The sequence below is a fragment of the Thermobia domestica genome, chromosome 14 (genome assembly GCF_964235325.1).
Source record: "Thermobia domestica chromosome 14, izTheDome1.hap1.1, whole genome shotgun sequence".
Lineage (NCBI taxonomy): Eukaryota > Metazoa > Arthropoda > Insecta > Zygentoma > Lepismatidae > Thermobia > Thermobia domestica.
The window spans coordinates 153,790,461-153,803,976 of NC_137467.1; the positions used below are offsets into that span (position 1 = coordinate 153,790,461).

A 13,516-nucleotide genomic window follows, 5' to 3' on the forward strand; every position below is an offset into this window, starting at 1 on the left:
TGACAAGATTCAGTTCGAGTTGCTAAGTAACGTAGTAATAGTCACTCGATGCGCAAATGCTTCGTTCAGCTGCTACACCGACGCCATTTTGAAATCCTGTAGGCAATGTCCAAGAATACCCTTTTAGCACAAAAATGAAAAAGCTTTTGATATATCTGACTTTAGTATTGTAAACCAAGGTAGATTATCTACATGCGAGAGTATTTCCAGTGCATGACCGCCATCTTGAAAGGCGCCATATTGAATCGCCGTCAAATATGATAAATGGCAATGGGGTCACGTAGCGTATCAAATAGCACTGGAATTTACTCCTGAATCCATTTCCGCGACCAAAGTTTAAATATCTGTTTTCACTTCAGAGTTAAGAGCCCTCTTACCCAAGGGAACATATAAAAACTGTGAGAGTTAAACTTGTCATGAAACACGGTGGTGCGAGCACTTGCATGATTTTAACTAATGTAGTAGTTAATGCAGTACAATAGCAACTATACCAATCAGATCTTGAGACTAGTACGAGAAATCGTTAATTAAATTGAAATTTCTGTAGTGAAAAATGGAATATCAGCTACAAGTTATACCTATTTCAAAGTGCGATGGAATAGAATGTTGGTCGATGAAACACATGCCTAATAATACTGACAAGCAGAGAATACCAAAGGGATTGTTCGGATATATATTAGAAAAATTATATAAACTGGTACATATTAGTTGAACGACCAAAATGGTTCGGATTCAACTATAATCAGTAAGTCCGCGTCTCCTTTAGCGTAGCAGGCGTGTGGGACGTTGAATTGTATCAAATCAAAAATCTCTTTTAGACAATTTTACGTGGTCCATTATAGTGTGTTAAGTTTTATTCTCCAATCTAGAAACCTTACGCAAAGACCATCATTGTTGCAGAATATTGCGTTCCTCTTCAATACTCATATTTGACGACCTATAATTTACCATGCATATTACGAAGTTAAAATACTTTAATGTATTTATTGACAGTTTCTCTAAATACAATCGATTTATTGCTGCCACATTGAACAATGAAGAAGATTTAAATTATCAGTTTACAGCCAATTCTTAGAAGATACACCTGGAAACTTAGAATTCATTTTTCTTGTGTCTGTTCTGCTATTAGTGATAAGAGAATGCATGCACAACTGCTAAGAATATGTGGCAGTAAAGATTATTACAAGATTCAATTCCAAGTTGCAATCCATAAAACAAGCCTCCTTTTTCCTTTAATATAAAATAATTAAATATCTGCATCTTTCCACCTTTAACGATAAAACACTTGCTTATAATATGGGCAAGACTAGTTTTCATATCAAAACTGTGATAAATAACTGATTGTAGCAGGTGTTCACTTGTTCGGTGTACAAGTTATATAGCAGAAATTTCATAAAGAAAATGCATTCTGTTGTGTATCATCAATTTTGTGCGCCAGTCCTAAAGGACATGGCAGAAATGTGACAGGAGCAATAGTTGGTTCATTTACAAATGTTCTGAAGACTAGTAGAAAATAGTGTCTGTGGTCATGAAGATTGTGACGAAAGTGCATTTGTTAAGTGTTTGCACTGCTCCATGATGCTGTGTGCTAATCACTACGGTTTGGATCTCCATCATCACAATTGAAGAGCAAAAGGTTAGTAGGTTAATATTTGCTTATGTGCAATAGTTTATATTATTTTTCTAATATTTTTTTCTATTAAGTTTCTAATAACTTCAAGACAGATTCTTTAAAACCATATGTGCCATTCCACCTAACGTATATTACAGCATTTAAATGCTATGCATAATCGCAACACACACAGACTCTTATATATAGCAATTTAGAAATAGGTATAATTTGTTACAGTGCTGCTATTCCATTTTCCACTACAGGCATTTCAATTTAATTAACGATATCTCTCACTAGTATCAAGATCTGATTGGTATAGTAGCTATTGTAGATCAAATAACTACTATTGCATTAGTTAAAATCATGCAAGTGTTTGCAGGACCGCATTTCATATCACAAATTTTACTTGCTCAGTTTTTGTATGTTCCTGTGAGCGAGAGAGCTCTTAACCCTGAAGTGAAAACAGATATCTAAACTTTGATTACGGAAATGAATTCAGGAGTAAATTCCAGTGCTATTTGATACCCCACATGACCCCCTTGCCATTTATGTATTTGACGACGATTCAATATTGCGCCTTTCAAGATGGCGGTCATGCACTGGAAGTACTCTCACATATAGATGATTTACCTTGGTTTACAATACTGAAGTCAGATATATCAAAAGCTTTTTTCATTTTTGTGCTAAAAGGGTATTCTTGGGCATTGCCTACAGGATTTCAAGATGGCGTCGGTGTAGCAGCTGAACGAAGCATTTGCGCATCGAGTGACTATTACTACGTTACTTAGCAACTCGAACTGAATCTTGTCACAAATTTTCATCAAAATTCAACTCTCACGGTTTATGGACCTTCCTCGTTAGTCTAAAGTTCTTCCTTTAGTAATTATTTGAACAACCATGTAGGAGGGGGTACGGCGTTTTATTTTGCCCCTCTCATTTTAGTACCCTTCCAACAGAAAGTAATTTCTTATAAGCAGGGTAGACAAAATGAATAAGAAATATATTTACAGCATCCTCTCCCCTTTCATGATTGGAATATCACGTAGCATTTTTTTATTCTACCAAAGGTGGCCCTGTGCGGTTAGGGGTACGTAATTAAAGACATACCTAATATATAGCGCCCCTTGATTGTATTATTACCGCTTCTTTATTTGTACGAGGGAGCCCCAACAAGGTGATAAAAAGAATAGGAAAAATGTCTATTGAATCCAGTGGCGGATCCAGCACAAACTCCTTGGGGTGGGGGGGAGTGAAAGATTCTTTTGATGATGTGAAGCTGTCACAAATTACCACTTAACTAAACTAAACATAATAATGGACTGAACTGGAACCTAGTCTGTTTAAATTGATGTAAAAGTTTAGTTTTTGGCTTCATATTAAAGTTTTGGTTTCAAATGAGAATTTCAGTCCCAGTGGTCAAGGATCAAATCTCGTGGGGCTCTTCAGTGTAGGCTAATACGGGCCCCTTACGAGCAAATGCAAAAATATTAAAATGTTTATAACGTTCGAATTTTTCGTCTATTTTAAAGAAATGTTGGGCTTCGTATTAAAGTGTTGGTTCCAAATGGCAATTTCAGTCCGATGGAGAATGATCAAATCTTGGAGTCGGGGGGGCTCATCAGTATAGTGTGCTACGGCTCCATTATGGGAAAAGGCAAAAATATGAAAATGCTTATAACTTTCGAATTTTTCGTCTATTTTAAAGAAATTATTGGCTTCATATTAAAGTCTTGACTTCAAATGACAATTTCAGTCCTTGTGGACAATTATCAAATCTCGGAGGGCTCTTCGGTGTAGGGGTTTCGGCTTCTTTATGGGACAAGATCACGTAATTGATATTGCAAAATTGTTTTGTATACATTAGTGTAAACTTGCACCATTTGGTTAATTTTACCTCTTATATTTTGCAGATTTCAAATTTCAAGCATAGTTACTTCTCAAAGCTAGAAGGCACTTACTAGTTTCATTAAAAGGAAATGTCTTTTATGAAAAGTTGTCATGGAGTAGACGAACGAACAGGCACCCAAACATTGGTTGAGTCGGACCGTTGAAACTCGTTAAGCTCACTTCAATTATAATAATAATAATAATAATAATAATAATAATAATAATAATAATAATAATAATAATAATAATAATAATAATAATAATAATAATAATAATAGAGCATTCATGGGATCCGTGGCTCGACTCCACTTCGCGCCAAGTGAAATTTGAGGTAGACAAATACCGTGTGCATGGGTATGGGTTTTGTTGGAATTTCCCATTTTCCTCCCACTTTCTTCATTTCATCATTTGATTCATCATCATTCTCCCTTAGCGTAGGTGCATAATCGTGCAACGTAAAACTAGATATTCCATTTAATTTTAATTTTAATAATAATAAACAATTAATTCAACTGAAAGAACTGTAATTTATGTTGACGGCAATTATCATAAATATGCAACCATTATAAAAACAATGCTTTGAGTAGAAAGATAATCCTTCCCAAGTGTTAACGAATGCGCACGAGATAAGACATGTCTCGACAAAGAGACGAGACGCGTTTTGTGACATCCAAAAGAAGACGTAACAAATGTTTTGGACACGAGATAGCTTTTAAAATGTCTCGTCTTGTCTGGAATGTCTCGAAAACAAAAGTCTAAGTTTTAAAATTATTTTTAAAGATCTATTCTCTCAAAAGTAGCTCTCTGCCTTAAAATTAATAACGGCATTTGTGATTTTTTTTAAAAATAAACAATGTTAAAGTTAATAGTTAACTTTTCGAAAAGAAACTTCATTAAGGGTGAGCCTGAAAGATGTCCACAAACTTCGGGAGATGATTCGTGATAGCAAAAGGAGAGAAATAGCCCTCTTGCAGTTTTCGAGTTCAGCTTCGTTGTCGAGATACAGGGTTGCCAACTGGTCGTGTTTGAGAAACTCACTGGAAATAAATTCAACTCCAAGAATAAGATACTACAGGTCAATTGACTTATACCATGCTGCAAGGTTAAATATTTGTTTATGAAGTGTGTACAAAATTTGCCAGTGTCCTTTCTGACAACATCGTCGAGAAAAAGTCACCTCCAAGAATAAACTACATCTCGTAAATTTTTCTAAGAGAAATATCTGATACTGCAATATAGGGTTGTTAATTAAATATTGATTAATGAAAAATAAACAAAATTGTTAAAACCATTTTGGAGAAAATAGCTTTTTACGATTTTCGGCTGTTAGTAAACCACAGTTATTTTAGGCGGTAGGAAAAAATGGGAAAATCTCCTGTAGGAATACTATGTACACCCTAAGTTTAAAATTTGGTGTTGATACGTTGAACGGTATGGCCTTTAGGCGAGTGCACAGAAAAGTGTACCGAACGGACGGACCGGAAGGACGGGTATCGAAAAATCACATTTTCGGTATGTAGACGCCATGAAGTATGTAAATCCGTTGAAATCTGAATTTGATATACTATTTTCAAATTCACCATATTTTCTTCTCTCTTTTGTCGCTCGAAAAAGAAAAGCCTGAGTTTACCACAAAAAGCTAGGGTGTTTACCAAAAAATATTCAATTACAGGGCCACCGCACTAAACTTTTTCAATTCAATTTCTTAACTGTGTTAGGCCGCAGTTGTTACTGAAGTGTGTATTTGGATAATACGAAAAAAATATCGTATTATTCAAATACATCGAATGTCAGATTATCGAATAAAAAACTTCGATTGAAGAAAATCCACACTACAAAACTAACTCACACTTTGAGCACATTTTCATTAGACATATAATAGAGCAATTAATGCAATAATTGTTTGTGAAATATGAAAAATCAAATGAGTCATTTTCGAGAAAGTCGTTCAAAAAGAACACCTCAGAAGTAACCTACCTCTTGTGAATTGTTTCGAACAATGAGTTAAGATATACTTTTGCTTATTAATGAAATACTTATTTGCGAAATTTGAACAAAATCGCCTGTCGTTCGAGAAAATTGTTGGGAAAAACCTTGACCCCCAAAATAATCTATCCGTCGTAATTGTTTTTCATAGAAATCACTTATACCAAAATATAGGGTTATTAATGAAATATTTATTTATGAATTATCAATAAAATTGTCCACGTAAGTTTTGAGAAAATCGTGAGGGAAAAATAACTTCCTGAATAAACTATCTCTTGAGGATTCTTTCAGGGCAAGCGAGTTATTCCATATTATTAGGTTTTTAATGAAATATTTATCTCTGAGTACGAACAAAATTGCTTGATTCATTTTAGAAAAAATCGTGGAGGAAAAACACCCCCAAGAGTAAACTACCCCTCGTATTTTTTTTCAGGACAAACGAGTTTTCCCATATTGTTCGGTTATTAACGAAATATGTATTTTTGAAATACGAATAAACTCTTTTGAGTCATTTTTGAGAAAATCGCCCAGACAACACACTCCACCAAGAATAAACTACCCCTCGCATTTTTTTAGGACAAACGAGTTATGCCATATTGATAAGTTATTAATGAAATATTTATTTATGAAATATGAACGAAAACACTTGAGTCCATTTTGAGAAAATCACTGAGAAAAAACTCACCCCTAAGTATAAACTACCCCTTGTAGATTTTTCTGATAAATGCCTTATACCACAAAATAGGGTTGCTAATTAAATATTGATTTATAAAAAAAGAAAGAAAACAAGATCGTTAGAGCCAGTTATGAGAAAATATATTTTTTCTATTTTCATCGTACAGGAAACTACCCTTGTTTTGTCATGTGGTTCGGATTCCACGTAAATCAGTAGGTCCACGTCTCATATAGCCTCGCTGCTGAAAAGGGACGTTAAACTCAAAATCAACTCAACTTACCGTTGTTTTGGGAGTAGGAGGGAAATAAAAGAAACTATAGGAAATATTATGAAAATCTTAAACTAAAATTTGGTGCAGATAAGTTGAACGGTTGGCCTCTAGGCGAGTGCACAGAAAAGTGTAGCGAACGGACGGACGAACAGATGGACATGTATCAAAAAATAACTTTTTCGGTATTAGGGGCAATAATACGTGTAAATTCGTTGAAATCTCAAATTTGATTTTTTTTCGATCACCATACTTTCTTCTCTCATTTGTCACTTCAAAGTAAAAGGAACTCAGAACTACAGATAAAAGACACCTACTTTTACACATAGACATTTATTGATTTAAAACTGTTTTAGTTTATCATTTCACTTCCAATTGAAAGGTTTTACCATGACTAACGGCATACCAATGACGAGACGGAAGTTTTGAGGAAGTAAATGCATTCAGAAGTCTAGACTACAGTACGCCTATCAGCCTGTTTTTACTTCTGCAATTATTGACAGTTGTAATTTCGTCCAAACGCTACATGAAATAATTCTTGGTTGACGTCATTGTGTTACTATTTTAGTATTGTTCTCTTCAGACTTGGTTGAAGTTTTGTCTTAACGGTTATACATGTTTCTTTCTTATTTCATCGTTACACATAAGAATAAAATGTTCTGGTGAGTGGATAGATTCGAACCTACGAATATTGAGTTTTCATTCTTCCAACACTTTACCAATGGACCAAGCTTTGTCTTCACGATAACGCACGGTTACAGGGTTTATTACGATTTAAATAAAATGGCTGGCTGTTAGAGTTTCCTGCCCAAATATTTCGATAAAAAATTTTCATTGCTTCGTAGATACGTAGAGCAATGTTTAGATACACATTTTAGGGTAGTGCATTTTGGTATATAATAATTTCATGCCAGATAAAAGCTAGATAAGTTTAGATAAAATGTTTCATATGTAGTTCTCAATAATAGACTTGCTGTTCGGGGTGAAGTTTCAAGGTTCAGCATTGACTAGCAGTTTTTGCTATTAATATCCCTTTTAACAATATTGGCAGTGGACAAAAGTTAGCCCGTGTTGAAGCTTTTTGCTCCTAATTTAATCATTTTACTTTATTATTTAACGAATATATTGAAAATTGTCAGCAGGTATGTATACAGTAATTTATTTCGGAAGGGGCCCGACTTCAATATTAGGATAAATTATAATAAAATTTTAAAAGATAATCCCAAAAATTAGGCTAAATTTACAGAAAAGTTGCGATTTCAGAGGGGGTCCGGACCCCCACCCACCCCTGAATGCGTCCTTGTTTGTCAGTAATGTTTCCTCATTTTGAAACCCTCAAAAAGTTCGGATATATAAAGGGAAAAGAGTTATTTTCGATAAAATATCACTTCAAGGAGACGCGACAGTTTTATTGCACATGGTGGTATCCAACGTTCACAAGGGCAAGAATTCCTTCCCTTTTATTCTTTTGCTATTGTGCTCTATCGAAAGGTTAGGTTTGTAAAATATTACTCTTACAAACAACCGTGATTGGCAGATAGGAATACTGAACAGAACTCCACAGAAATGCATGCTGAACTTACGTTTATAGCTACCCTTTGGTGATTTGGCCTCAAGGTCAATCGAGTGGTAATTCAGTTCCGTCTCTGTTCTTGAGCCATGTTCGTATTACTTCGAACAGTTTTGCTAATGAAAAGCATGCCTCGTAATATAACAGACTTCTTTCGCGTAAGAAATCGAAACTCAGTTGGTCAGAGCAGCTAGTCTGTACGAATTAGGTTGTTAGAGCCCAGTACGAGTAAGGGTTTTTATTACTATTGATTGTTTTTATCTTTTTTAGGTGAGGAAAAATCAAATTGTGACATCGCGATATCAAATGTATTTGGTTAGGTAACTTTGTCTCAGCTAAACTTTAAACATCAGTAACCATCGAAATTATTTCACTAACCGATCAGTCACTGAACATTTCAAACACGTCAAACCAGTGGCATAATATGAAAGTTAACCTCTCCTCCGCAGTCCTTAGTTATGCGTCCGTACTTTCAGGTGCGTGCCAAGGGCCGGGCGACTGACCGGGGCGCCAAAACAAGCCTCAAAAATTAAATTTTAGAACGTGTTTTCTACTGACGTTTTTGGTTTACATTCTTGTAAAGTAGTGGCAATTACATAACCATGGAAGAAGAGTTTCATAGTAATAAGGGGGCTGTATCGAAAAATGGAGATGTGAAAACGGCGTTCCACGGTTATGCCTTAATGGCCAAAGGAGATGTGGATACTAATTATAGTGGAATCTGAACCACTTTTATCGTTCAACAGTAATCCACCGGGAATTGGATCCGGTACCACAGAAGGCAGGCGTGCTAGCCACAAGACCAAGCGGGGGGCGGGGAGTTCGTATTGTTTATAGCGGGCCATATTCTTTGTGAAGTTTTCCTAGGTAATGAATATCTTTTTGAAAAATGGGTTTAAAATATTAAAAACACTATGATAAAATGTAAAATATAGGCTAGTACTAGGGGGAGGGCGCCAAAAAGTCACTTGGCCGGGTGAAAATTTGGCCTGGTCCGCCCCTGCGTACTTTCTGTATATTTTTGGCCTTGCAGCTTGTGCGGTCCCCACGTCACAGGGTTGCGGGGGCGCTATTTACGCGTATGCTTCGAACGTAATTCAATAACTGCTTAAGAAATTCTACCATCAGCGTGGAAACGGGAATACTCGTATATATTTTTCTAATAGTCCCATAGAACTTTCATTTAGAACGCCAGATGCAATTAAGTAGAAGGAGGATCTGATGTTTCCTAAGTAAGTTCCTTTCAGAAAGTTTTCTATTTCTTTAACGGTGATGTAAATAATTATACTCATCGTTATTAGCCCGACACAAAACCATCCTGGACAAATCCCTCTAGAAAACTTTATTCTGCCTAATTTTATAAGCGACTCAACGGTGAAACACTTGTTAACGAAAACAATGTTGTGTATACACTGCCTTGTTTCTGACAAAATATAAAGTGTTTTGTAATCTTTAGACTCTTTTCCTATTCTTTTTGTCACCCTTGGTTATGTAGGGTGGCCTCGAACAAATAAAAAAAGAGGTAATATTACAGTCAAGGGGCGCAATAAATATATTAGATATTTCTTTTGTTACCTACCTAACCACGGCCTAGGGTCGTCTTCAGTAGAATAAAAAATGTTACGTGATATTCCATTCACGAAGGAGGAAAGGTTACTTTAAATATATTTCTTATTCATTTTGTCTACTCTGCTTGTCAGAAATTATATACTTTCTGTTGGGACGGTGCTGAAATGAGAGAGGGGGGGGGAGAGTAAAACTTCGTGCCCCCTCATACATTTTAAATTTTGTTACATGGTTGCTCAAATTATTACTAAAGAAAGCACTTTAAACCAAGATATCTAAAGTTACATTATGTAAGGGTGGCATATTCAGGAATAATAATAATAATAATAATAATAATAATAATAATAATAATAATAATAATAATAATAATAATAATAATAATAATAAATGTCTTTGGAGAGCCGAAGTTATGTGACACGAATCATTACATGTAGAGCTTTAAGATGAGTGGTCATAGGAGAGAAAAAAACAGGGTTTTTCTCTGTCTGACCAACGTAAAGATTATGTGCTGAAGTTAAGAAGCATAATCATTCTACAATAGGTTGCTTTTACGTAGAATATCAGTTACTTTAGTTCTCCTCCTTCGGGCTACTTACCTCATGTGGTAAATTCAAAACAATTTCAATTTAAGACAAATACATGTAAAACTTTTCTGTAATTAAATATATATAGGGGAAATTAAACATTTAGTAGGGAAATCTGTTATCAAAGTGTCCAAAAAAGTAGATAGAAGACTATCAAGCGAGAAACATTGTGAAACTTTATAAAATTCTCCAAATTAGAATTAACATTTACTGGAAAACATTCGTTATGCACCAGTGAGCATGTAGTGAGTAGTGAGCACAGGGGAAATTATTACGAAACTGTTTGCAAACAAAAATTAGAGACACTAATGCAAGTGCGAGAACGGCATTTTTTTTTGGTATCGTCATGAGTTTTACACATATGTTACAATTTGATTTTTTCCCACATAAAAAAAATAAAATAACCACAGTAATAAAACATTATATCAGAATTCCATGGGGTTCGAACCCAATACCTTCGGCATACAGACTAGTTGCTTTTACTAACTGAGCTACCTGTTTCCTTACATGAATTGAACCTGTTCTACGGTAAAGACGATTTTTCATTACGATTGTGCTAAGAATTCGTCTTTTTCCATAGGTAATTTCCACTATTTGCTCTATCTATACGTTAATACTTAGCATAGATTCACATATTTGGAGTTCGCTGATAATGCATGTAATAAGACACATTACAAATATTTCCTTAAAAGTTTCGTTTGTAGATCTAATCCACATCTCTCTCAATGACATAGATGTCGCTGCTTCGTGTTGAACTGCAGAATTCCCTCGCGTTCTTGAAAATTTCCCACTTTAGCAGAGTTGGTAATTCTCGAGATTTCTGTCGATTTAATGTTTTTTGCTTCTAATTTATTTATTTTAAGCTAATATCTAACACAAATATTAAAAACGGGTTCGTTATTAACCTGTCCTGCTGGGGAAACCTTCCGAAATTTCGAACATATGAAGAAAACAGAGATATTTTCAAAAAACTTCAGAATAAAGAGACGCGTCATTTATTTTGCTCATGGTAGTACTCTCCCGGGTAAATTCTTCTAGCCTAATATGATCACTTATCAGTCAGTATTATTAAGCGAAACAGCAAGTCCCGCAACTATTTATAATTCTCTCCGCATATTCAATGGCACCACGTAGCATAGTCGATAAGGTTCTCGCCTTCGGTACGAGCGGTCCCAGGTTCGATTCCCGGTGGGGACACTCGATGGAAAAAGTGTAAAACGCTTTTTCAGGCTAGCTACCCTGAATGAGGTTTTCCTCATTCCCACCTGGCATGTGCCGGGGTGGTACTTAAATGACAGGTCCCAGACCGCATCCTTCCTTCCCAAATCCTTTCTTCCTTCCCTTTCCCTGGATAGTGTGCTCGCCGAGGGACGTCGTCCTTCAAACGTGACTGGCTAAAGAGCCTTAGATGCCAAGAGCTTAGGAATCTAAAATTCTAAAATCCTCTCTCCATATATTCCAGAGTTTGAAAACTTTGAAATTTGATTATGTTTGATTTTCTTTTACTGTGTTAGAATTAAACGATTTATCAGTAGTACAGGGTTTTCATAAAGTATGGACGGATTTAATTCGCTTATAATTTACATAAAAATGCTCATATTGAAATCAAATAAAGTGCAAACGGTAGCGGGAGGATTAAATTTTTACCTGTAATCTGCACCAGCTCAGTTCATTCACGGTTGTCTGTGGAATTCCGAGTTCCATGGACCGTCTAGGAATCGACTTCTATGGGCTGTTGATAATGCTTTCCCTTACCCTGCTCACTGTTGCAGGCGATGTTGGCGGCCTCCCACTTCGAGGACGGTCCAGGACGCTTCCTGTCTCCAAGAACTTAGCATACCATTTTCGGATTGCACTCTCAGTCGGTGTCGGCTTTTTGAACTCTTTGGTGAACTTTCGACACACCAGAATTGGTGATTTTAGCTCTGCGTACCACAGAACACATTGCGCTTTCTCTTTCACCGACGCCATTTTTGACACGGTAAAAAAAATAGTCTTCTCAGAGGAGTTTTTCATTTATTTATTTCTTTAAAAGACACACACACCAATACAGCTTACAACTTACTTTTAACAGTCAACATTGAAACAACAATGGATGGATTTTGGTAAGAAACTGACCCTTGCCCTCCCTCTCCCTCTCTCAACGTGTTCAGAGTCGCCGCTTATCTAACAGTGTTGCCAATTAAAAATTTAATCCTTCCGCTACCGTTTGCACTTTATTTGATTTCATTATAAGCATTTTTGTGAAAATTATAAGCAAATTAAATCCGTCCAGACTATGAAAACCCTGTAATAGGACTTTTATTACTTTTTGATGATGTACTTTCATCTAAAATCCCTAGAAAAGAGACAATCTGTTAGAAAAATTAATATGTCTTCTTAAAATTACAACTCTTACCAAATGTTCGTCCCGTAAGAAACATGGCTGAAATTGTTCCCGCATATAGTTATGAATGCTCTCAATTGTTTCTTTCGTAGCATTTTTATCGCATTTCACGAAAATTGTGTATCCTTGACTGTATTTATTTCTCAAATATGGAATATATCCTATACATTTTAATTTTCCTCGCAACATTATTGCCAATTTGTCACAGACTTTTTCACATTCGTCCATGCTTAAAAGAAATCAGAAACAGAAACAGAAACATTATTTCCAGAAACGGGAATTTAATTATTATTTCCAATAAAGACTTAAACTTAACTAAATCAAGGATTGTAACTTAAACAAATTATTTAAAACTAATTTATAAAACGTTTAGTCTACGAAACATTTATCTATCTAACTAGGGAAGGTTGCGAGGTGTTTCTCTGACTTCATGTTGATATTATGCTTAATCGACTCGTTTTACATATGAAACAATTACACAAACGGAGAAATTCTCGATCGGAAGCATGTTTGAATCACAAGCGTTCCAAGTTCAAAATTGAACAGATTTTGCAAAAGGTTTGACGTACAGTAACTATTTTTTGAGATACACGCATCAATTTTGGTATCGGGGGGTTTTCTTGGCTACCCATCACAGTGGGGAAGTCAAACCGTAATCATTTTGCAAGATAAGGACATTTATTATGGAGAAGGTGAAAGGCAATGGTGTTTTACAACTTCCAAATTGCCTTCTGTTTGGCACACCGGATCGATAGGCTGGTAAAATGTATTTGTCAATCTTATTCGACTATATTGTCATTCAAATGGCACTTTCCCGTGTGGACACCTTCAAATTGAACAACATTTGTCTCCAAAATGCTTGACCGCGGAACTAACGTGAACGAGACTCCGAACTCAGTTGGCCTCTTTGAAAGACGATGTTTCAATATCTCATCGCTAGCAATTTTAAAAAATAATTTGTCAACGGATTTTCATGGTTAT

General features: G+C 35.5%; 1 protein-coding gene across 1 annotated transcript in view; it reads right to left on the reverse strand.

Annotated features, from left to right (window-relative positions):
* Positions 1 to 13,516, reverse strand: part of LOC145670413 (phospholipid-transporting ATPase ABCA3-like) — a 541,163-nt gene that overhangs the window by 16,492 nt on the left and 511,155 nt on the right. Inside the window, exon 24 of the mRNA XM_081739072.1 lies at positions 12,548 to 12,764. Within this exon, the coding sequence (XP_081595198.1) occupies positions 12,548 to 12,764 (217 nt within the window). The remainder of the gene's footprint in view (positions 1 to 12,547; positions 12,765 to 13,516) is intronic.